The sequence below is a fragment of the Syngnathus scovelli genome, chromosome 17, assembly GCF_024217435.2.
Source record: "Syngnathus scovelli strain Florida chromosome 17, RoL_Ssco_1.2, whole genome shotgun sequence".
Taxonomy (NCBI): domain Eukaryota; kingdom Metazoa; phylum Chordata; class Actinopteri; order Syngnathiformes; family Syngnathidae; genus Syngnathus; species Syngnathus scovelli.
In genome coordinates, this window is record NC_090863.1 from 11,488,353 (window position 1) to 11,514,093 (window position 25,741).

General features: G+C 41.3%; 3 protein-coding genes, 1 long non-coding RNA gene and 1 other non-coding gene across 9 annotated transcripts in view; 2 read left to right on the forward strand and 3 right to left on the reverse strand.

The window, feature by feature from the left end:
* LOC125984886 (uncharacterized) overlaps positions 1-25,741 on the reverse strand; it is a 57,892-nt gene that overhangs the window by 5,098 nt on the left and 27,053 nt on the right. The gene's annotated exons all lie outside the window — the stretch shown is intronic.
* On the reverse strand, positions 964-7,964 carry LOC125984878 (homer protein homolog 3). Of its 2 annotated transcripts, XM_049747173.1 has the most exons (11): positions 7,660-7,964; positions 7,516-7,564; positions 5,963-6,119; positions 4,737-4,868; positions 4,542-4,646; positions 3,666-3,674; positions 3,427-3,560; positions 3,171-3,327; positions 2,433-2,540; positions 2,285-2,365; positions 964-2,116 (listed from the first exon to the last, which is right to left on the reverse strand). In XM_049747173.1, exons 2-11 carry the CDS (start codon positions 7,536-7,538, stop codon positions 1,931-1,933), a joined length of 1,092 nt encoding a protein of 363 aa, XP_049603130.1. In that variant the 5' UTR covers positions 7,539-7,564; positions 7,660-7,964; the 3' UTR covers positions 964-1,930. The 2 variants fall into 2 exon arrangements, with proteins under 2 accessions (XP_049603130.1, XP_049603131.1); XM_049747174.2 differs by lacking the exon at positions 3,666-3,674.
* trnan-guu (transfer RNA asparagine (anticodon GUU)) lies at positions 8,464-8,537 on the reverse strand. Its single transcript has one exon. It is a non-coding gene; the product is annotated as a tRNA-Asn (tRNA).
* On the forward strand, positions 8,762-17,378 carry crsp7 (cofactor required for Sp1 transcriptional activation, subunit 7). 4 transcript variants are annotated; one of them, XM_049747163.2, is made up of 5 exons: positions 8,762-8,879; positions 9,024-9,076; positions 11,701-11,884; positions 12,959-13,033; positions 13,802-17,378. In XM_049747163.2, the coding sequence occupies exons 3-5, from the start codon at positions 11,813-11,815 to the stop codon at positions 15,473-15,475; spliced, it is 1,821 nt and encodes a 606-aa protein (XP_049603120.1). In that variant the 5' UTR covers positions 8,762-8,879; positions 9,024-9,076; positions 11,701-11,812; the 3' UTR covers positions 15,476-17,378. The 4 variants fall into 4 exon arrangements, with proteins under 4 accessions (XP_049603120.1, XP_049603119.1, XP_049603121.1 ...); XM_049747162.2 differs by lacking the exons at positions 8,762-8,879; positions 9,024-9,076 and adding an exon at positions 9,195-11,591; XM_049747164.2 differs by lacking the exons at positions 8,762-8,879; positions 9,024-9,076 and adding an exon at positions 9,195-11,557.
* cnn2 (calponin 2) lies at positions 19,367-25,106 on the forward strand. Its single transcript, XM_049747172.1, has 7 exons — positions 19,367-19,535; positions 21,512-21,633; positions 21,711-21,777; positions 22,186-22,323; positions 22,440-22,556; positions 22,986-23,132; positions 23,754-25,106. Exons 1-7 carry the CDS (start codon positions 19,482-19,484, stop codon positions 24,051-24,053), a joined length of 945 nt encoding a protein of 314 aa, XP_049603129.1. The 5' UTR covers positions 19,367-19,481; the 3' UTR covers positions 24,054-25,106.

Here is a 25,741-nt window from a genome sequence, read left to right on the forward strand (position 1 = left end):
TGGACACAGTCTGCAAAAGGGTTAATGACGCCGATGTAGGTGTAACTGTGTCAGTGTCCAAAGATGCTGGAAGGTGTGTCATGAAATTCTCCCACATTGCAATTTACACTACACTGCGATTTACACAAAAATTGCATTCTCTAGTTTGAACACAATATTGTTGTTTAGATTTCTGCTTGGTAACTAAATAAAAAAATCGGAATTGTATTGTTGAAACTGTCCAACCCCTTCAAGTTATTAAGCATATACAGGACATTTTTTAGAACTATTCTTCGCCTTCCCAAACGTCCCATTTTGTAATTATTCCACATTTTTTTATGAATAGTTCCCCAAATAAAAGGAGACACTTTACTTGCAGTATTTACCTCTTTCCTCATTTGAATGACACAATTCCATCTTTTTTAGCTCTCATTCCGGACACAAATGAAACTTTTTTTCCCCACAATAACACGACCAAATGAAAAATGTTTTACATTTTATCTACACCTTTAACATTTTTTGATTGATTCTTCAATATTGGCAGTAAAATTCCCAGATGATATTTTACATATTTACCTTTTTCCGCATTTCTATATGCCGAGTATAATCTGCTGCGCACACAGTGGCCACTAGAGGGCAGTATAATACTACCTCATTAGTAAGCAGAGGATAAGGCATACATAGCTTTTGATTATTGTAATATTATCTGTCTACATATGTTGCTGTATCATTTGTTTCCAAATAAGGTTTAAGTTTCACAAAACAGCAACATTGATGCGAGCTCCCTTTAGCCTGTATACAAAGTTTGGGGAACTACTGTCATAGGCAATTATATTTTGTTTGGTGGTCCTTTTTCTCCAATAATGGACAGCGGTATTTATATTGGCCACTCACTAAGTAGTAGTAATGGTAGGTGTGAAGTGTGGTAAAAAAATAATACATGAGAAAGGCGACATAGTAATGGTATAGCCTGTATGGTACAAGTTTGTTAGTATTCTTTGATTTTATTTTCCATCAGCAACTGTGAAACAGCCACCATTACTTTCCGCAACAACCCTTAAAAGTTTCGACAGTAAGGCTTGAAAGAACATGATAAAAATAAGCTTGTGAAAAATACATTATATTTCCACTATTGAGCAGGCAAATGTCATTTTGTCCACAGATGGAGGTAACATGGAGAAAGGCCTGAAGTGTACCAAATGTCCTTGAATGCATCACAGCAGAGGTCCATTCAGATGTGGCATTATCACAAGCACTGTAAGTTTATCGTAATTCATAAACACAAAGTTTTTAGGAATAAAAAGTATGGCTGCAGATTGCATCATTTACGTCTATATTTGATACTTTCTATGAATGTGTACTTCATTTCTCTAATTGTCAGCACAGAAGAGCAAGCTGCTATCATTCCTTAACAGCAATGTTGATAAAACATTGATCTTTGGTGTCTTTATTCATCTGTGCCTCACCAAATACAATATTAAATAATATAGCGGACTTCTTTTTCTCTTACTCGACCTTGAAGAATATGACCTAATTCCCTCAGTCATTTTACTGCTGCTATGTAGTGCATAGCGAGTTGCTCATCTGCATTATGTTTCGTGGCTGTTAATGCAGTATTAAATGGTTCTTGTTTTGTTTGCAGAATCTTTAACAAGGCAGTTTATGTACAGTAAAACAAGGCCTCTTATCAGTCATAATATGCCATTTCAATTCCAATGGTCATACTCAATGAAAAACCGAGCACCAATTGTCCTTAATAAACATCTTGCACTCTGCACTCGTAAGCAGTTACCTTGAAGTTATTGCATTGTTTCCCTGCTAAGCAACATGAAGCGCTACATTAGCAGACAAGTAAAACCATGTTAAATGCCGACAGACAAGATGCTTCTTGTGCTCCAGACGCAACTGTGGGCGGGCTCCATCGTCCAAATTTATTTATTTACTTCACGTTTTATTTGTCCATGAGTTTAACCAGGCTCTGCCGGAGGTCATTGAGGTCAAAGATCTTGATGTCTAGAATTTCAATGGCCCTCTGAAGCTCAGTGTCAATGCGGTCTCGGTCCTCCAGAGAGATGCTCAAGTTCTGCTCCGTGTTCTGGATGCGGCGCTCTAGCTCGGAATTACGCATCTCCACTTCCTGTTGAGGAGATTCAAACATTTTAAAACTACTGCTTTGTTGCTGTGTAGAAAAGATAGACACTCACCGGCCACTTCATTAGGTACACCTCCACCATGTAATGATATCAATGCGAGCTGTATAATTGTGGAGTACTGTATAAAGGTCTATTCTTAAATTTAGCCTTACCCGTAATCTGTGTATAGCCTGATCTCTGTCCCGCTCTATCTCATGATAGTCTGTTTTCTTGTTTTGCAAAATGTGGATTTCCTGCCAAAAAAACAACAAAGCATGTACTTAAACGGAACCATTATTTTGAAAGTATACGTATGCAGACCTCATCTTTGGCCTTCAACAGAGCCTCCAGTTCCTCTAGAGACTGAGTCAACTCGTCCTTCAACAGGTCACTGGGGCCGTGACCCCCGTGGGCCTCCAGGTCAGCCACCTCAACGCACACAATAAATACACACAGAGAAAATCTTTTGCTATTCATGAAAACTTCCATTTTCATGTCCTCACATTCAATTGTGGAACCGATAGCAAGTTCCTGAAGCCGAACAAACAATGTAGCATGCATTTTGCAGTAGAGGACTGAAAAAGAGTTAACAGGTTCCTAAAATCCACCGCTTAAGAGAAGCTGCAGAAGCGAGCAAGAGAAAGAAATGAGCAGATGCCATCTCCCTCTGGTGATCGCTGTCTTTTTTTGTCCTAAGTGGGCCAATGAAAGTAGGATATGGCTGTCCTACAAACTCTTCCTCCTCTCACACCACCACCACTGAGACATGAGCCATTTTACTTTCAGCCAATTGGCCCTGTCATCCTGAGAAGGAGCAAAAAAAAAACTCACAAAAATCTGAATGTAGCCTGAATTGACTAATATGTGCTGGAAATGAACGTTTAGGAGATCGATAGTGTGGAGCTGAGCTTTAATAGAAAGCTCCAACTCTGTGTAGATGTTATTGACGAGTCTGCTCTCTTTGGATTGGAACATGGTTATGTAATTGATTTTTGTAGGCCTCTCAGGGACTCTGCAAATGAATTGTAGGATATGATATGAATTTGCTGCTCTGCTCACTTGTTCTCTGAGCCTTTCGGTTTCCTCTTGATAAGCAACCAGCTGCTTCTTCCACTGCGCCACGTTAGTATTAGCCTCGTGCAACGCCGCCACTAATTTAGAGTTACTGTCTTGTAGCGTGAAGAACTCCGCCTCCAGGTTCAACTCGCAAATAGACCTGTCGCAAAACAAATGACTATTCACGAAAACCAAAATTTCTTATAAACATTCCTTTTTTTGTGTTTACTGTCTTTTGTGTGCAGAGGACTTTGGTTACCCCTCAGAGAGCATCTTCTTGATGCGCTCCTTTTCAGAGGACAGCGTGATGTCTGCGCTTTGACTGCGATACAGCTTGTCCTCAGGCCCGTTGACACACATGACTGGAGGGGACTGGAGGTCATCGGAGAGGTCCTGAAGAACAAATCGGTAAATGCACTCTCCGCACAACTCCATGTTTCTTTTTTTTTCCAATTATTTCAAATGACCAGATAGAGAGTTAAAAGTAAGACTACTTACTTGTGAGAACTACAGATGAAATCCATCACAATGTTTAAAAAAAAAAAAAAAAAAAGACAAAAAAATGGAATCATATTAACAGAAAAATTCTCGACTTATATTAGCTAACCATGCAACTCTTAACAGTAATGTTAGCACTGGGGCTGGTGCTTAACATATATCCACTGGTGTTTTTATTTTTATTCTTTGCTTTTAATGTGAGCAGCAGCTCAGTAGATAATCACAGCTACATAAAAAAAAAAAAAAAAGCAAACAAAATATAAAACAAAGTGAATTTCACATTTTGTTGTATATTTGCCTCAGTAAAGTTTGTTTAGCGCAATGCTAGCGATGCAAAATCCAAAAGACGGGATAACAAACAGCACAGTGTTGGTGTGGGTCACACTAAAATGAGTCGATGAGACTGATTGTTAATTATTCCTAATTGATCTGGTAGGTCTGAGGTGACGCCGTGAGGGCCAAAGAGGAAGCTGTTGGGATAATTTTACCATCGTCCAACATTCTTCACTGTCGCTCCCCTCTGAGATAAGTGACCCACTTCATCTTTTTTTCCCTTTACTTCCTCTTGCTTCATTTCTTCCTCCTTCCATTCTGTCACAGCGGTCCCATCTAATAACTGGCCACACACACACGTGTGTGTGCAACTATTCTTGGTACATCTTATGAACTCAACTGGATTTATTTTTATTGTGCTTCCACAACAGCCACAGCCTTACTAAATCGCCGTACAGAAAGGACCAAATAATCAATATTGTACAGTCTCAGCAAACAAAATTGTCTCCATTCAAAATAGCGACCTTCAAAATGGCACTTTGCATATAGAATTCATTTATGATGAACGACGGTATATTTCATCTTTAACAACTTTGCGCTCACCTGCGGTGCAGCGATGCTGAGGGCTGTATTTGCCAGTTCTTTATCTTGGGACTTTTCACGAGCCAAACGAGCTGCATCTTTCACTTCTTTAAACTTCTCTGCGAACTTGTCAAACAGAAGCAAAATATTGGAATGGTAATGAAATCAACATGGGGAAATTAGTCACCGCTGTTATTTCAAAAGTGTGTCCGTTACCTGCTGCAGCTGTTGCTCTGTCGCAAAGCCCAAACCGTAGACCGTGTTGGCCCTGCTGTCAGCCCACTGACCAAACTTCTGCGATGTCTTTGTAAATGTCATGCTGGGTGTAACAACGCAGTTGATAATTGCCTACCAACAAACAGATTACAGGAGGATTCAAATGAAATACAATTTTTTTTCTCTGAAATAAACCGATTTGATGCGTATCTCGATGTGTGATACAATTCAAGGACGGTTTGTTTCAAAGTGGAACAATTTGATTTGATTTGGATGGATAAAGTTTCCTTCAAAGAGATTCAGGTCGTTTTTTTGTTTCTCCCTTAATTTTTTTATTATGTCACACCAAGATGTATTGATTTATACCTTGACTAGAGAGTTTCATTTATTGCATGAGCAAGCTTGTAACTACATTTACCTGTTGAACAAATCAATGGAATGCCATTAATCTGTTCCAGCTCCCCCAGCAAAAAAAATAAAAAATAAAATGTTATATGCTTACAAACCTTCACCAGTCTCAGTGCATAAAACCAATTCATGAAAAGACATGAGCTCAAAACTATTTATAAAGCTTGTGACGTCATCTCCGTGTGTTATAATAATGGCACTGAATGAAAATCCTGCAACTGTGCACCAGGGCGGGGGCTTTAAAGGAAGCTGTTTGCCTTTGTGTCCTTATTTTCCTGCCAAAAAAAAAAAAAAAAAAAGATTACATGGGCTGACGTCTGACTGTCGTCGGTCTTCTCCGTTGCCATGGATGACATAACGTGTTGGATGCAATGACACACGGTTGATATGCTAGATGCAGGCGACAGTGAAGATTACACTTCAAGGCAAAAACATGTGCCTGGGCAAGATTGGTCCGTTGACCGCACAACTGCCACTACGCACGGACCGGACGGACGGCTTTCTGGCAGGCAGGAATGTGGGTCAGACTCGAGGTGCAAGCAGATCAGATAAAGCCCCCACCCCCTCAGTACTTGATGTGTCGTCCGTAATCTAAATCCAGAGAGCAGCCACAGAAAGGCTCTGCAGTATTGTTGCTTTATTGACCATTTCTTACTTTTGAAAATGTTCAAATATGACTATTTGGCTAAGGACTTTTAACAATTAAGGATTAATCTGAACATTTATTTTTATTTCAAAGATGTCCAATCAAAGTGGAATTGTTCCATTTGAAATGTACCGTCCTTGAATCATCAACATTAGGCCATCATTTATTTCACCTTGGTGCCGCCCACGCTGATGATGCGGTAGACATTACGATTAGAGTCAAAGAAGAAAGACACGCTGACCGCATGCTTGCTTGCCGGGATCCAGTTCCTCTTAGTGGCCGGGTCGATCTGGAAGACGTGAGCCCGCGTGCTGAAGATCGGCTGCTCTCTAGAGGAAAACAACAAAAAATGAAGACTCAAACTCCCAAAAATGTGGGCTTTATTGTGTTTGATCTGATGAATCAGACATTTTAAACGGCGGCAGACGTGTGCTGACTCCTTTTTAACGAGTTTTATCGTGATTTGTTTATTCTGAACACTGCCACATCAAGGGTGTGTGCACTTGTGCAACTGCATTTTTACAGTTGTTTGCTTCAGCAGCATGTGGCACTTGGAGATGCTGCTCTGGTGTAATCTCCCCATTTCTGTTCATCATCAACATTATGTTGCTGGAAAGAGGGGCAAGTATGACCACCATGAAAAAAAAAAATCAGGCCACGTCTTCCTTTTACACAGTGAATTGCTGTGCCAATCCCGGTAGAAGTGTTTTTTTTTTTCTGGCCAGTCATAATAGTACATTTATATCTGACCCCGTTAGTGACACACAAATCCAATTGTGCAGTTCTTTTTGTGGGGAGCTCACAATATTTCTTCCTTGCAGGCGCTCCCGCACATAAAGTGCACTCATGTGACTGTTGGGCTTTTAACAGCTGACTCTCTCCAATCAGATGAGACATGTTATAATTCTCCTTCTCATCCCACGCTAATCCGTCCTCATATTTTAAGTGGTGGGTTGGTTGGAATAAGGAACGGTGCCCACAAGCCATACCTCCTGTGTTACCTGAATGATTGTTTTCATTGCTTACTGTATGTCATTGATTGCTAAACTGCAGATTGTCTGCAAACTCAATCAAGGAGTTTGATGATTAACATTGTTGGAGCTAACTGGCTGTACAATTCTTGACCCATTAGTACAGAGGTGGGCAAGTCCAGTCCTAGATCCGCAAAAAACGGACAGGACAGGGGATCCCTATAGGACCGGACTTGCCTAACCCTAATCCCCAGATGTGGGGATTTCACAAGATTCAAGAGATTCAAAGCGTTCATTCAGAAAAATTGGATCATTGGATCATACCGAATCTTAAATATATAAATAAGGGCAATCGGATTCAATGTAAAAACACAAAATATAAAAACACAATATATACACAATATATACAACGACTAAGGTGAGGGATGTGCAATATTGGCTTGTGCAAAAATGGCATTGTGCAACAGTTGTGGTCTCAAAGCAGAACTAAGCCACATAGTGAAGGTTGAGGGGTCCAGGCTGCACCTCAGGAATTAATGAGGTCATTTGAGCGACAGCACTGGAATCGCAATCTGCTCTCTCCTGTCACCCTCACAGCTCAGCTTTCTTAAGCTGCAGCTTTAGGAGCACTGACTGATTAACATATGCAAAAATTACTCCCTGATCTTCTATTGTGTTGGTCCCTCTACCATTCATGTCCATGTATTTTCATGGTTATCAATTGACCACTGTTTACTGGAAAGCAAGATCTTACCTTTCTCTATGATGAGGAAACATCTTACAAAGTGTTGGACGTTTCTTTTCTAGGGAGAGATTAGGGAGCAAAATAAGTTTTGTCGCCTAATTAAATGTATTTATTTATTTTTATTTATTCAAAATCAATGAATGCAAAACTCACCCCATGTCGTTATTGTAACTGATGAGTCTGTCTCTCAGTCTCGACTTTCTATCCAGGACTAAAGGTGCTTTCTTCCTGCTGTCCTTCGAGAATTCAAGAGGTCGCTGCTGTGGCACTGTGATATGACACCTCTGCAGTGTCAAAGCCGTCAGTGTCAAGTGGCGAACATTTTTTGCAGAAGAAGCTTCATCTCTTTCGATTCCCCACAAGCTCCGTCCTGAGCCTCAGTGCTGCCTGGGTGATCTGCTCAACTTGACAGCCTCTCACTGCTCTCCCTTTACTCGTCGGGCTTCACACGCTGATGAGCGACACCTACGGGAAGCAGCATGAACTGCAGCTTTATGACGACGATAGAAAGCGGAATTCATATTGTCGGTAGACCCCATTTGCTCTTAAAAGACTCAAGAGTACAAAAATCAAAATGGACCCACCCGGGATCTCTATCTCATTTGGTCATTGGATACTACATTTTGAGGCCGTTATTAAAAATAGAAAAACGCCTCGTTTAAATTTAATTTTGATATAGAAATACCAAATTTGAAATACCGTTTAATATTCTTATTTGTTGTCTGGAAAGACTTAGTAAAAGACCCACAGCAATGTTTTTCATTCTGAACAAATTCATTTTAAAGCATGTGAACTTAGTTTTGAACTAATTTGTGTAGAAAATGAACTTTCCCAACACTGCTTACTATACATGGTCTTTTTTTTAAAACGAAACTGCACATGGTATTTTTTCCACCAATAAAACTGACGAGACAGGGAGGCACGCTTCAGAAAAATAAGAAAAATACATAAAAACTGCGTCCCTGGGTGGGCTCGAACCACCAACCTTTCGGTTAACAGCCGAACGCGCTAACCGATTGCGCCACAGAGACGGTTATGCACACTGGGCTCAAATTATACTACTTAAATACTTTACAGTTATTGTCGAGTGGAAAATGATGTGGGCCGTGCAGAAGGTCACGGTGGACGTGAATAGTTAGCTAAAACGGCCCTAAACCGATACCCATAACCATTCGCTAAAATAACTACTGATGCGATATTTTTTTGGCCACTGTGTCCGGATGTAGCGCTGCAGGCACGTTTTGAACAGGAAGTTGTTGATACGAGGAGGCGGCCCATTTGAAAAAAATAATCTCCGTCGCCAGTCCGCGATGTCCCTTTTTGCTCTTTTGGGAGTTTTCTACCTAAATATTTCTTGTCAACGCGATTTGATGGTAAGTTTTGTCTTAAATGACGATTTTAAAAAAATGTTTTATTGTTGTTACTCCGTCCGTGAGCTATTTTAACACCGTAACCCCAATACATATAGGCAGTACTACGAGGTGAATTGAATGTGAGATGACTTCTTAAAATTTCAGGCATCCACCTTCTATGGCACAGAGCGGCTGCAATGAATGGAGTGCCCTATATGGTGGGTGCAATTTGTTTTCGTACCCTTTGTAAAATAGGGTTCTATGTTAAGACTTTTTGGGCGGTGGCACTATTGGGCCATCATGTGCAATGTTGTGGTGGCCCTGCTAGAACTGGCACTTGCCCTGTATATTCATGATACTATATTACAAAAAGTATATCACAATGAGTAGTCCCAGGAAGACACAGAAAAAGTAAACTGATGGCTAGGGCTCACCGTTTTAAAATGGGAGGCGAGGTACTTATTCTAACAAATTTGTAATTTTGCTTGGGTAGGGAGGAACCTGTTCAAATTTGCTACACTTAGTGAAAACACCCAGAAGAAGACACGTGAAAAAAAACAGTCTCTACTGGGAGCAAATTAATTTTGCTTGAGGAGGGGTGAACATATTAAAATTTGCTACACTTGGTGAAAACATGCCCAACACACACATACACAAAGAATCAACACATAACTACGTACTGTACGACATAAGGCATGAAAGAGATGCGTAAATGCACATTTATTTCTCCAAGCAGATACAGTCTTGCGTTAAGTGGTCATCAATCATCAATCACTTGAAAGTCATGTGCAACGATTCTGACGCCATAAAAAACTGTCCTGTTTAATAGATGTGACCATAATTCTGTTTTTATGCACTGAGAAAATGTAGAATAGAATGTTATGTGTGTTTTTGCGAACGTTAGTTTATTTTAACTGCTGCAATGTAGATTGTCTGACAATCCACATTGTCTTTGTCGCCCTCTGCTGGAAAATAATATAAAACGATTCCTATTCATTACGATGAATAATGAATACAGTCAACAAAAGGATACTACAGTATTGGCAATTTGAGGCCAATTTACTACATTGACACTTACATAGCTCTTTATATAAGGTGCTCAAAGCGTTTTACAATGCTCCACATTCACCCATTGGAACCGTGTGTTTGTCATATATAAATTTTATAGACTGGATAAAAACGTGGAGGGTGTGACAAAGAAGGCTGTAAAGTTATGTCCAGTTAATTCTTTTGATTACAGTAATTTAACTAGGGTTCAATTTTTGTTTAACATGCTCAAAAGCTTGTAAAACAGAAAAGGTTTTCAAGTCAGTCCTGTTTAATTGGCCAATGAACTTTTATATACTTTTGTTCTTGTTGCGCCAAGTTTAGGAGAGGTACTTAAACCACCTTATTTCTACGTCCTGTGAGCCTTTGAGCAAAATGTGGGAGGGACGTCCATTATAGCGAAACCAGCAGTTTATTGCAATGGGAACCATTTGTGCTACTCCATTTTCTAATGTAACAGGCTAGGAGACTGACATAAAAAAAGCATATTTCTAACTACATTCCGAACTCTGTCGCTTCAGTCGTAAGAAATTTGAAAAGCCCTGAAGCCCATCTATACGTACACAGTAATAAAGTTGGTCGTGTTTTGTTAAAAGGGTGGACAGTCTTATTTGGCTTAAAAAAGTCAAACCACTTCCCACTGTATGGTAACCACATGACCGGCACACTTTTTGTAAACAAGCTTTTCATCGCTCAATGTCATACAAACTGCATTCATTGTTCAAAGTTCATGTAAACTTCTCTACTTATGTCGCCTTCAAACGCCTGCTGCAAATGGAACAATCGGCTTCAATATTTTGAATTTTATGAGCGTAATGTTTGTGATTTTAAAACTGCTAGCAAGAGCTGTATGTAACCTCATTGCACTTGTCCTCATTCCTTGTCTGACCAAAGTCATACCGCTCATTGACGTGCATGAGTGTGATTCTCTTCTTGTGATAGTCACAGAAAACAGTGTACATGAGCAATACTACATACAATACATTCAAGGCAGTTTTTATGCAAATGTCTTTCGCCACCTCTGAAGGACCTGAACCTCTACTTCTACATTTACTAGTGTGTCTGTTTGTTTTGCACAATTATCTATTACTATTCAAGACAAGGACAGAATGTGAATACTTTAACCACCTCATGAGAGGTCAAATCCCTACTTCTCCTTTGTCTCTCATTTTTTTTAATCTGTACTTCTACTTAAGTACAGAGGCCATGGCCAGGCCATGATTGCCATTGTGAATCAGTAGTTCTCCTTTCAGTGGAGTCACTTTTTTTTTTATATACAGGCATCTTATTCTTAAGTACATAGTGTGAATACTTTTTTGCAACCTCTTATGGAATCAAAAGAGTACTTCTCATTTTACCAGTTTTTTTTTCACAAATATCTGTGCTTTTACTTAAGTAGAGATTGAATACTTTTGCCACCTCTGACTTCATTTCTACACGAATAACTACTTAAATATATAGAGTGTGTACTTAAGCCACATGGGGGTGGGGGGAAAAAGCAACAGGTACCGTGGCGTACAAAGGAGGCAGGCCGGGTAGTGAGAGTGCACGCGCAGTGGATGTTTACTCGGCGTCGGCGGCGCGGACGTCAGAGCTAGCGAGCGAGCGCCCAGCATGCACCGCGAGGCCGTTGAGAGCTCCAGCAGCTGCTAGTGAGTCTCGCCAGTCGCCCCAGCGCCGAGCAAGGCAGGCAGCATTTCTTCTATGCTCCACACAACACAGCACATACATTATCCCACTCGGGAGGGGGGCTCCATGTGAGCAAGGGGAAAAGGCTGACTTGTCTACCTTCCAGGCGACGGAGAAAAATGCTGTGCGAACGCCAGTCGAGTCACCGCGGCGGCGTTTGAGTCACGATTGTCTGTCGGTTTCCATTTTGGAGGATTCCTCCCTCCATCCTCCGGGCAATGACAACGGTCTCGGCAACCCCGCAGCAGATGAGGGACCGGCTGCTGCAGGCCATCGACAGTCAGAGCAATGTGAGTAAAGCTAAAGTGGCTATCACGGGGCTGGGGGCTGCTAACGCCAGCCTGTTTACATGCAAGTCCGGCAAACTCCCAACTTAAGGCGCCCGAGTCTCGTGTATGCATTTAGTGGCCATTTCTTTGAAAATCTGTGGCCCGTGGTCCTCGGTTGTCACTGACAATGGTGAATGTGTCACAAAAAAGGGAGGAGAGGCTCCCTGGGGGTAACAGAGTTGACAGCTTGGAAGCTAATTTAGCAACAGTGGCTGTTTCTCTTTCCCCCCTTGCCTGCCTGAACCCTCGTAGTCCGTTAGCCCTCTCAGTTAGCGTGCTAGCACCTAACACCAAAGCAGGGAAGTCGCATTTTTAACTTTACACGGGAATAACACGAATAAACGCGCGCTCGGTTAACCTAAACGTCTTGGAAACGTCGTCCACGTACATCTAATGGGCAAGAGGTTGGCTGCCGACCGCAAAACGCTCACATGTCCCCGTTAAACAAGTGTCGGATGCGGCTAGCCAACTCGTAGCTTGAGGAAGCTAGCTGGAAACGAGCGAGCGAGCCTTCCGACTCAACTCGGTAGCATTAGCATTCTCGGCTAACGTTAACGCAGGTAAATGTTCACACACACAGACTTTGGCTTACTAAAACTGACTGTCTTGTTTCTTTTAAATAAACGACGTATTGACTGTTGTTTTAAACGCCCCAGTGACGCAAGTTCGCCTTTATGTTTGCCTCAGTCAAGTTTTTCTCCGAGTTGACACATTGCTGAGTACTTTTCAACGATTCTCTTTGCTTTGAAGCTAATGTCCGTAGCTCGTTGCTAACTTGCCCCGTTACACTCATGCTAGTTTGCACCGCGACAATGTATCTGTCTGTCTATCTTTAGTATTAGTTGTGTAATGCAAAGCTTACATCTGGGGAATCTTTTATTTTGTATCCCATCAACTGGATAGGGGAAATTTCTCTCAGGATTTCACAGATATCTGTCTATCCTGAAAATAAATGGCATTCGATTCACCATAAACCCTGGCCCCACTCGTGATCATTACACGTCTCACACAAGTCAAATGATTTTTCTGTTGCAGATATGCAATATGGTGGTTGTACTTGAGGTGATTACCTGTCTTGAGAAGTATCCTATCACCAAAGAAGCACTTGAGGTGAGAGAATTTGACTCTGAGAATTTGGATGTCGAATTTTGCCCGTTTTCCACTGCACAGTACCCAATCCCCTTGGCATGTCTGTTCCACACCGGTGGCTCGTATTTGTGCATTGCGCCTCCAAATTTGAGGATACCGTCCTCGAAATTCAGCTTCCATTATTGAAATACAGTGCGTAATTGACATCCTCCTCAAAGTTGTATGTATTCCTATATTCTCTGCCATTTATCCAGAAGCCCCAATATTGCCAGCCAGTTTTAGAGCCCTTTATCTCATTTTTCAAGACCTGCCCGATCTATTTTTTTCGTCTGTGTAACTACCAAATATTCATTGTTAAAGCTCTTCGATTACTTTGAAGCTAGAAAAGCACCACACAAATGATAGCTAATTTAAAAGAAATAAAAAATGTCTCAAAATGCACTGCATTGCCACCTTCTTCAGGGATTCGTTTGTCATTACAATTAACAAGCTTCTTCTGCCAGACCCTCCTCTGGCCTCCCTTTTGGAAAAACTCGCCTAATGTCTATAAACATGAGGGCTCCATCTTATAGCACCTTTGGCGTTTTAGAAGAGCTTAAAAATGCATTGGATTAAAAAAAAAAGTTGCCAATTAACTATTTTTCACCTTACATTGTTGTTTGTTAGCATGCCTTTTTCCAGCTGATGCAATACTATCTTGCTCTAAACTGAAATGAGGAGAGATGAGGCCGTGCAGTGGAAAAGTGGCATTCTTGCGTTTAAGCTCTCCCTAACACACGTTTGCATTAGGAAACCCGACTCGGAAAGCTGATCAACGATGTACGGAAGAAGACCAAGGATGAAGACCTCGCCAAGCGGGCCAAGAAGCTCTTGCGGAACTGGCAAAAGCTAATTGAACCTGGACCAGCGGTCGCAGCGAGCGCTCCCGGTTCCACCAATGGCAGCTCACATCCCTGCAGGACGGAAGCCTCGCCACCTGACATCTCTTTGCCGGCGAAGGGAGTCCCCGAAGTCAAAGTCCGAAATGACGTTCACAACACGTATTCGCCAAAGGCTGAAAAATCAAGCAGCCGCAAGCGCCGGGCGGAACACAGAGACAGTGGAGTACACTTACCGGAAAAAATGTCCAAGTTATCTTCTTACGATAACTCTGTTTCGCCACCGCCCACCAATGGGATCGCGGCCAGTCCGGACACCCTGCTCGACCAGGAGGTCGTCCCGTCCCCCGACCGATCTCGGATAGAGCACCTTGACAACGACAAAATCAACAGAATTCCTGTCAATGCCGTCAAGCCTCGGCCCAGCTCCCCCGGTGTGGCCAAACTCCCGAGCACTTCGTCTTTAATCAAGGTTGCTGTAATGCAGCAGCAGGCAAGAATGGATGATGGTGGCGGCGGCGGTGGTGGCGGCGGTGGGCATTATCAAGCCAGAAGTCCCCGTGGCCTTTCCACCAGTCCAAGGAGCACAAAACAAGACGCCACGACCAAGCGCTCTGCAGTATATGCACAAATGCTACCATCTGTCCCCAGCCCTTCGCCCAGGGATTCACCCTTGCCTTTACCCCAACCTGCATCCCCCTTGGCTCAAAGCGCTCACTCTTCTCATAGGTCTTCAACTCCGTGGACAACCCCACCAGAGGCCCCCTCCCATTGGCCCCCACAAGACTTATCCATGACACTGGAATCCCCCTCGGTTTCCCCCACGCCCCCTCGCCCGCAAAACAATTCAGAACTCCATCAGCCCGCGCCCGAAGCGGCCCCGGCCGTCTGGGACGACACGGACGGCTCGCTGACTTCGGCCTCGGAGTGTAAGAGGAGGAAGTACCGCTCTAGAGACTATTCTGTTAACTTAGATGGCCAGAAAATAGAGGACACCACTAAGCCAGTACGGTTAAAAGAACGCAGGCTAACGTTTGACCCTGTCACTCGTCAGATTAAGCCCCTCATCCATAAAGAGCCTTCTCAGTCCGAGGAAGCCCCCACTCCCGAGCCCGTCGAGCCCCAGCAGAGAACTGAAATTGGTGTCCCGCAGGCCACGGTGTCGGGGCCCAACCCCGTTGCCAAACCCAATCCTTTTCACCAGACAAACTGGAAGGAGCTGTCCAGAAACGAAATCATCCAGTCCTACTTGAACCTTCAGAGCAACGTGCTCACCTCGTCCGGGGTGCAGGCCCCGAGCGCACACTTTTTCATGTCCCAGTATCTGAAAAGGGAAGAACAGGAAGTGAAAGAGTCGAGGCAAATGCACGTTTTGCAGGTTGATAGCCCGGCATTGGATTTACCGGGCGTGAGTCGGGACGTCAACGACGAGGACCTGGACAGGATACACAACCAGCACTGGCCCGGCGTCAATGGGTGTTTGGACACCAAGGACACCTGGTATGACTGGACAGAGTGCATATCGTTGGACCCTCACGGGGATGAAAGCAAGCTGAATATCCTGCCGTACGTTTGCCTCGACTGAGGGCTCGTTTTTTCCCCCCACTCCTGTTTTTTTTGGTTGTTTTTTTTGTTTGTTTTTCTGTCTCCCCACACAGATAAGATCATATAGGATTTTGTTTGTTGCAAAATCCAGGCCTGCTAAACTCCCTCATCCCTCCCGTGCCTCCTCCTCTATCTGTGATTGAGATTTTGGTATTAAAAAAAAAAAAAAAAAAGATGAGAAATTAAAAAGAATATTTGAGTTTGTGATACCAAGGGCTGATTTTGTGTTCATTTTTCAAGCTGAAAGTCACAGGAAGGATGGAGGTCCCACGTTGCAGAGCGCAGCTACTAGCAGTCACAAGAGGGCAGAATGAGTTCTGCTAGCAGAAAAGGTCACCAATATTTTAGGCTCACAGGGTTGATACTTTTTTTTTTTTTGTTTACCTTTTTGAATCCTGTAATACATGGCTCAATATGAGGGTGGGCTGGTGTTTAGCTGTCCTGTTCAGGCCGTCATACTGGTGTTACTGGTGTTCATCTGCCATGTTGAAATATGAGTCTGAAATACTGGCGGTTACCAGAAGCTTTATGTGAATTATAAAAGAGTAAATTATAGAGTTCTTGTCATGTACACATCTATTTATTTTGGCTAGTACATTTTACAGGACTTTGATTTAAGTTTTTTTCTTCCATAACATTTTTTGTATTGTCACTGTTGTCAGTCTCACCTTTATGTTTCACGAAGAGCCCCCCCCCTGCCCTGTTCCATAAGTTCATTTGGATTTAACATTCCATAGACCTTCACCGTAATGCACTGTCTCCAAACACCCAGAAATAAAAAGTGTGCTCAAGAAGATGATTTCAAATAACCAAAACTCCCAACGGTGTAAAAGAAAGTCTAATTGGAATAATATTCCTGTATTACGCAAAAGTTAGTTCTGTATTTTGCAGTTATTGTAATGTATCCTAATTTAGGTACATTGGTGCCTTGAGACGAGCTTTCCCAATTTACGAGTTGATTAAGGTACGAGCAATTGTTCAGCCATTTCTTTTAAAATTTGGTAATTTTATTGGGGAGGTGTTTGGACAGAAGTCCAAGTATAACATGACTTCCAGGCTAACACCAGAAGGAGCAGCATGATTGACAAAACCAAATTCCATACATTTTATTTCATGATGCTTTTATAAAGTACAATATTACACATTGCAAAAAATGTCGATGGCTCAAACTGCCATTTCCAGTCATTTCAAACAGGGAAGACAGAATCTCAAGGCACCAGTGTATTGGTTCATACAGAGCCCATTCCATTTATTTTTTGAACCTCCAGAGGTACGTTAATCAACACATGCCCAAACAGTTATTGATTGTTCAGTTTTCGAGATTCCAACTGTTCAGTTTTCGAGAGTCCAACTTCAACTCACTCAACGTTAGTATTTTTCAATTGTCAAGCCAAACAAAATGGAGACCCAGAGAAGAGAGCCCAGTGTCAGTCACATCATTTTTGTGTGAGCATGCATTTTTTGATTTTGCGCTTCCTTTCCGCTCACCCGTCACCATCATCCCACTAGATGTCAGATTGGATAGTGCACTTGCTCATTCTTCCCTACCAATGTGCCTTTGGTAAATTGTAAATCTGCATTTGCTTCCACGCGTGAGGCCCTGTCGTCGTGGCCGGCCGGGTAGTTTGTCAAGAAAGCTCCAAATCCTGTGATCAGTATGAAGCTGGTATATGCATTGTTTTCTGTCTTTTTTTCTTTTCTTTTTTGTACACAGAATTTTTGTGAGGGTGCAAGTGCGGAAGGCAGAAGAAGTGCACACCACAGCTGGCAATAAGTGCTACAACTGGTTGATAAGAATGTTTTCAGGAGTTTTGACTGGGTTATCTTTGTTCAGTGTTTAACATCTCTCAATTGTTTGACAAATAAAATGATCTAATTCTTAATCTCGGCTTTTTTATTTGTTTCATTCTGTGAATTAGGTGCATTGTTCTCTTGAAAAGTGTCGTTATAAACTCGTCCACAAGGGGGTGCGCTTGGCCAGTTTGAACATTTATTGGTAGCCTAGGTCCCAGCATCAGGTTTCTTTATTAGAACTTTGATCTTTGACCTCGCTAGTACCACGATTGCACTAGCTGAAAGGTTTTTTATTACTAGTGCTGCTTTTGACCTATTATGACCTTAAGCTGGATAAATATCAAGAATGTTAAATGTCCCATAACTTTTTTTTTTTTTATTTGTCCCTCTTAAAATCCATGTACTTGTACACCTTTTGTGCTCACGCATCAGATTTAATGCAGTAATAGAACTGCTGTCTCTTACAAGTATTACTACTAGTATTACTACTAGTGCCTTATCGTTACCTATTGGGTGCTTTTAGTTGAGTACTTAAAGAGTGAAAGGTTGTAAGATGCGATTGTGAGTGAGTAAGCCAAAAGTGGCATTAGTAGTGATTTATTTATTCATTTTACAAGGCAGTTGTTCCACTAGTGCTCAGAATTTTCTAGAGCGGACGTGACTGGACTAGTATTTGGGCCTCACGGTTTCACAACTTCAGAGTTGACCTCTGTAGGCTTCTTTCACCATCTCCAAAATGTCAGCAGTCAGAATGTAAAGTTGCTTGTTTGTCACTCCCAGCTATTAGTCAATGACGTTGCCGTCTCACAGACACTCAGCATGATGAGTCGTGATTTTCCCCTCAGGTGTTTACTCTGAATCAGGTCTGTGCACACCTGGATGATGTCACCAGCAGCTGTGTGTGCACATAAACATTTCATCAGGCCGTTTTTAGTGAAGCTTGACTCATGCGAAACCATTGACGTGTTGATGTGTAATTGTGCAACATGATATAAAACAATAAAGACCAGATCCTGTTTCATCATCAGAGGTTAAGGTTTGGTAAACAAACCACAATAGCACAAAGGTTGATGAACAGGTTAATGAAGTTCTTTCTGGCATTTAGTGAGAGAGTATTTGATCTCTGCTTGACACTCTATGTAGCTGACAAAGACAGAAGAAAAGAGATACGTTCAGTATGCAATGCAATGTTAGTATTTTATACCCAGGGTGAGCACAAGTTTAAGAACCACCTTAAAAATAAATGTTGACGGACGGCGTGCCCGGGGAAAAACCTTGCTTAGCAAAACTTTGTTTTTTAATTATTGACCTTTTCCTGCTTTCTGAATAGGTTGTGCATATGTGCCTGGGATGTGGGGGCCGACATTACGTCACCTCAGTAGCTCGGCGCGCTTGTTTTTTTACAACAGTGAGTCAAAAACGTGCGACAAAAAAAGGGTCGATTAAGGTATACTGCTTTCTGGTATGCAGGGAAGGACCCCTGGAGCACTCCTACCATTCAGGAATTCGGAAAGTTTCCTTCCATATATGGACTTTTTTCATATCAATCGGTACCTAACGAATGGAAAGGGGGCGGGGTGTGGGAGGAGTTTGGGATTGATTGTCAAAGACAACGTGATAAGATAGGATAGTTACATGTACTGCACGTGTATCGGTTTTGAGGTTTAACTGTATTGCGGTTACTAGACTAAATATTGTATTGTGGCGTTTTGCAAAGACCACAACACACACACACACACGGACGGTTAGCGCAAAGATCGACACTAGCACTTCCGGTAACTTCATTTTACAGTGACAATACTATCGAGCAGCAGTATTTTGCAACTACCGGAGAAGATCAAAGGAGCTGGATGGCTCAAATTATATGATGATGATGATGATGATAAATTGGCTATATTTCTTGTAAACAAGATGATTAGTTTTTTCTTAGTTATTTTTTTTAAATTTTTTTTTTAAAGAAAGTTGGTCCCGAAATTATCCTCCAAAAATACCACAAAGTCTAAGCATAATGGGGAATTCTCTTGTCAGTCTGTCTTACTCTTTGGACGAAACCATGAGCGCTTTCTAATTGGCGGCCGTCAAAAAGAAAGGAAGTATTTAGTCCAACCTCCTGCCACGGCCAAGTTATTTTCCTCACGTTAAAAATCGTGAACGACTTGTTTTTGACTCGGTTGGACAAATAAACCCTCACAATGAGCTTCAACAAAGGTCCTGCTTACGGCTTAACCGCGGAAGTCAGAAACAAGGTGCGTAGAGTTGTTGCTTATTTTATTTTGCTGTAAGGATGAGTTGCATGAAAGTTTTTGCGCATCTTCTTTCTTTTTGCGCTTTTCTCGGTACGCACGTCTGCTGAGCCTCCATTTTGATGCGTGTCTTTAGTTGAGGTAGATGAGAAACTAAAGTCTACACGTCATTAAAAAGTATTCCTTTAAAAACGTAACTTACTAGAAATGTGCGATTATGTTGCGAAAATGCATTCAGTTTGATAACGCATCTATTATTAAAATAGTACCTTTAAACTAATAATAATTAAAAAAATCAGTCGCGCAGAAGTGTGTTCAAAGCAGCATTTGGGCGTTGTCTCTGGCAAAAGTGTCGCTGTGGCAGATTTAAAGTCAGTTTTGAGTCTTTTTGATCCCCTGTGCATATTGCACGTCCGCATTGTGACTCCTATTACCGCAATGCGCAATTCAGCCGTTAGACCTGACCAATTTATTTATTCGTTAAATAAATATGGAATAAACATGAATAATTCTACCACATCATATTCAGAGTTCTTGCTCTTTACTTTTCTCGGTGAGCCCCGTCCTTTTCGACTACTTGTTTTTTTTCCTTCAGCTCAAGGAAGGCCCGGTGTGGAATGTGTCTCCCAAGTGACCTTCCTTGTTGGAAACTTCTGGAGTGAAATAGTGCGTTTGTGTGGAGAAAGTGTGCTAAAGTTCCCCCCTGACCATCCGGATCCACTTAAAATACCAAAGCTGATGCCGGAGATAATATTTCTTTACCACCATATGTTCTTACTGCATAATACCAATCATATACTGTTGGCATTTTAGATGGCTCTAATTATATAGTTGCTAAGAGATCAATACAGTACCTTGGATAGATATAGTCTACGAGATACAGTTGATGGATCAATACTATAGATGACAAAGATCAATAGACCATTGCCACAATCATTGGCAACTAACAAAATATCTCCCCCAAAATTTGGGAGGGTGTATTAATGGCAATTTTAAATCATTTCAATTATACTCCTTGAAGTTATGATGAAATGCATATAGTTAAATACTTAATTCATCCAAAACGGAAATCCAATTTTACTCCCCATGTGCATCATGCTGAAGAAACTAAATCTTGCGTCCTCACCAAACGTGGACGGACTCAAAGACCTTTAAACGGCATGCAACGTTGAAGGGAGGAGGCCTATAGCCGCCGACTTTGGTATTTCCTGCCATCAATGACGTAGCAGTTACGCTGTAAAGTGTCAGGAATTCACCCCCTCCATACTCCCTTTCTGCTTTTTTTTTTTGTCTTAAAGCCACTCCTGACAAGTTTCCAATGGCATCAAAATGCTATTAAGACCCCATGTTGATTGCATTCTTGGCATTCAACATGTCTTTGGAAATCACGTCTATAGGGCTTTTTGAGTGCAATTGAAATAACCAATGTTTGTTTTCTTCTCAGGGGGTTAGTAAATTGTAATTTAGTTTTATCCTTCACTATAGAGGTGGGTGTGGAAAGCAGAAAAGGATACCTGTTCTATGTTTATAACGCTTCCCTTGAATTGCTCCCTTATGTATACACGACACGTTTCGCTTTTAACTTGCAATAAAAACAAAACCTTTCATACACACCCTTTCTACTTTTACTCTGGGGTGAGTTTAGCAGTTTAGTAAACAGGATATCTTTCTTGTCTTTGTGTGGAAGGGGGTGGGGGGGTTAACAGTTATTTTATTCTTTAAAAATGTTCAGCTCTTGAAAAAAATGACAAATCTATGTTTAGGCATAGTGTTACTGAGGCTAAGGGGAATAGAGGAGATGACCGTGAAGCACGATATCCAGTCATAATAAACTTTTATTGCGTCAAATACATCTTTATGACCGTCCTGAGATAGGGAACCAACTCGGTGACGAGAAACAATTATAAATGAGGGAGAGGGGGAAAAAAAATCACTTCCCAAGGAATTCTAATGGCCTCTTGACCCGTCTTCCTGGACAGATTGCACTGAAATACGACCTCCAGAAGGAGGAGGAGCTGAGGATCTGGATCGAGGATCTGACCGGGGCCAACATTGGCCCTGACTTCCATAATGGCCTCAAAAATGGAGTCATTCTGTGCCAGTAAGCAGAGATGACAAAACCTCCCTTGTTGTCGCCGCCTTTTGAGACGCTTCAACTACTTTTTCATTCTCTCACAGGCTTATTAACAAACTCCGGCCTGGTTCTGTGAAAAATATCAACAACTCGTCGCACAACTGGCACCAGGTGAGTGGGCGGATGATTCATTTTTATATTAATTTAGTGCGGTGATGTTAATTACATAATTGCAACTTGTGACCTGGAACTATGTAGAGCACCATTGTACTTTGTACAAGGTACTCCCTTTTTTTTTTTTTAAAGGAGGACAAAAAGATCCCAAGCATATTCATAGTCATACGACCAACATTTTGGCAGTGACTCAAATTTTGTTACACCAACTTTGCATTAGTATATTTTAATGAATACTTTACTTTTGTACTATGTGGAAATACACTTCTGTAGCTTGTTTTGAAAGGATGTATTATATATTAAAAAAGTAACCAAATCATTTAAATTTTAGGGGGGCTGGGATTCAATTTGGAGTGCTTGATTCTTTGATTTTTTTTAAAAAAAAATATTTTATTTTTTGTTTAGCTTGAGAACTTGACCAACTTCATCACGGCGATCAAAGCGTACGGCCTTAAGCCGCATGACACCTTTGAGGCCAACGATGTGTTTGAGAACGGCAACAAGACGCAGTTACAGACCACACTGCTGGCGCTGGCAAGTATGGTAAGTGTCGCCGTTTTGACATTGGAACAACATTCCAGACCGGCAAACAATTCCCCAACACAACTGAAGCAATAACTTGCCAAATGATGCACCGTGACCTTGTTTTCTTTGGACAGGCCAAGACCAACGGCGCCCAGTCCCGGGTCGATATTGGCGTGAAATATGCAGCCAAGCAGAAGAGGACATTTGATGAGGAGAAGATGAAGGCTGGACAGTGTGTTATTGGCCTCCAGGTATAAATCATTTAATAACCTTTTCTGTTTAAAATACTAACAACTGATATAGTATTCCTTCAACAACAACAACAAAATGTTCCCCGTATGTGTGAAACTGTTGTGAAAGCACAGATCGTCATGATCTCATGTCACTGCATACTTGTCTGTCAGAGCTCCTCATTGTATTGCTTCTTAAGGCTTTCTTTGTTATCATTGCTTTAGGCGCTAAGAAGCATGTAAGAGGGCTCTCCGGACTTGACGTGCTGTGACACCTGACCGACATTATTACAGAGGAAAAAAAACAAAAACATTTTTTAGTTTAGGTGATGTGTATACATTGCCGAAATGTGTTACCAACTTTTTTTGAGCCAAGCCTCGTATTGAACTTAACTTTAGAAAACCCTTCATGGTAAACTTGTATGTCTATTTTTGTTTGTCCTTTTTTAGATGGGGACCAACAAGTGTGCCAGCCAGGCAGGTATGAATGCATATGGCACCAGAAGGCATTTGTATGATCCCAAAAGTCAAATGCTGCCCCCTATGGACAACACTACAATCAGTCTGCAAATGGGAACCAACAAAGGGGCAAGCCAGGTATGGGAAGATGCAGTAGGTGGGGACTTCCCCAAGTTAAGCCATCATTATGGAAACCGTCAATGCTTTGCAAAAATGCAATATAAACTGTGTCACATCTGTAGCAGAATCAATTTTTAGCCAATAACCTGAGCACAAAAACATGTAAATAAAATACGTCATGATTCTGATTTATTTAATGTAATAATGCGTGTAGATTGCTACGGATGTGTTTTGCTAGCTGAAGATGGATGGAACAAGTTTTGTCCCCCAATGGGCGTCAGTTATACGTGTATTTTTTTTTTTCTTTTCTATTTACGGGCCAGCCTGGTCCTACCCTGGTCCACGGAATTAGAAGTTAGTTTGTAAATGTAGGTCAGTGCTTCTGTTTGTGACTGACTGGGAAAGAAGACACAGCATGGGATAAAATGAGAATTGTGAGACTGCAATTGGAAAATGCTCTGAGGCGGTCATTCCTCTGCCATGAGCTACAGATGTCATGTTGGATCTTGAATAAAGGGATGTGCTTTTTTTGGGGCGGTGGGAGAAGCGCACACTTGTCATCAGTGAGCAACACAATCCAGGAAATGGAAAAAATGACGTTGGTGTACTTGAGAAGCTTACTGATGCGTTTGTTTCTAGGCCGGAATGACCGCGCCGGGAACAAGACGCGCCATTTATGACCACAAAATGGCCACGGATAAGTGCGACAACAGCACCATGTCCCTCCAGATGGGCTACAGCCAAGGAGCCAATCAGAGCGGCCAGAACTTTGGCCTGGGCCGGCAGATTTATGACGCCAAGTACTGTACCAAGGGCAGCGAAGTCACAGATGAAACTAATGGAGCAAGCGGCGCATACATTCCAGATTACCAAGATGAGGGTTACCAGGGTTACCATGAGGAGGAGCAGGTGTACAGGGATGACGGGACGGATTACTAAAGGGGGTTGGGAAAGAAGGAAGTTTGCTAAAAGGGGGGGGGGGAGAGATGGTGTAAATCGAGGCATGCCCTGCAAAAAAAAAAAAAGGAAAAATACTTAAGGCAGATGTTTTTAGTTTTATGTCCCAAGGATTTTGGTCATATCCTTATAGTATTTGAGTTTCTCTTACCCCATGGTTGTTACTACACATATCAAAAAGAACCGTATTTGTGATTTTAGTTGTATCTGGAAAGTGACTACAAAAGCCAATTTGGCTCTTTGTATTTAGTTTTGTATCCCAGGGAGTTTTTTTTTATGTGCCAAATTTCCTGTTCACCAGTGTTTTACCACATCTTAGTTGTGTGTAGGGACATTTTAAAGGCACCATATTTTTCTCGGATATCTGTACTTTAGATTAAAACACCTGCACATAAAAAAAAATAATAATTCTAGGGATGTTACTGGTGTCATGTCAGACAATAATCAGTTCTCCAAGAGAGAAATGGTCTTTTGTTCACACGGTTTTCATTTTCTTATATTACAGTACAGTATACATTTTCATTGGCTGTATAACCAGTTCAACCTGTTTGACAGAAGAAGGGGGTGGTGATTAAATACGAATCAATACATTTTTTTGAACATTCCAAATATGAATACTGGATATTTTGTATAGCAAGTGAAACATTCCTTTTACATTGAAGTGTAAACCAAGTGGTCAGTTCTGCTATTTATACACAATCGTGAATTGAATCTGGCTTGTTTTTCTACAACGTGTACTAAATAACATTTGAAGTATAAAATGGTTTTGTTTTACAAGTTATTGTTACCGGTGGAAAAACTAATTGACCTATAAATATACCTGCTAATTTATAAAGTACACCTAGAACAAAAAAAAAACTACAACAACTCTTAATTGGCTTTTAATGCTTTAGTAAATCTGAGAGAATATGCATTGTAATTCCTGTTAATTGAATTACCTGTACTATGATGCTTTTTAGTTTTATCTAAGTGTACAGAATAAATTAGCAAGTGTAGTTGTTTTGTTGATACAATTTAATAAATATGTATTCATTATCCAGTGTGGTTTAGTGTACTATTTATCACTCTTGGAATGGTCTTCAGTCATGACTTATGAAACTGGCGGGTTTCCATACTTATCAGAGGTGACTCACAAGTCATTTTTGTTGTCGTTGCATCCTACGTTACAGTTGTACTGGAAAACAGCAAAATGTGTTCTCACTTTTGACAAAATTCAAATTACTTTTTTTTAGTCATCACCACTTAAGTGATTGAAATGTCCAGCATGTGTCAGATATCTTCTGTGAGAACTTGAGCTCTTAAACTGCAGTCAATTTTATGCTACACGTCTTATTTGATAAATATATAAATTAGTTCATCTAATGTGGAAATACACTTGTAATAATGCAGAATTGACAAGGTACAAACAAACAGCATCCTTCAGGTACAATTAAAGACGTTAAACAATGGAAAAATCAGATCATGAAATGCTTATTGGCAAAATTTTAGTCTACTAATGCCACAGCAACATTTTGATATTAAATGCCGAGTTGAAAGTACAATATTATCAACAGTAAAAATAACAACTGCAATACAGTGCAGCCATTAGTGTATGAAACTGTCACTATGTAAATTAAAGTTCTATTGCATCTATTGATAGAGACATATATTCTCGATAAAGAAAGAGGGAA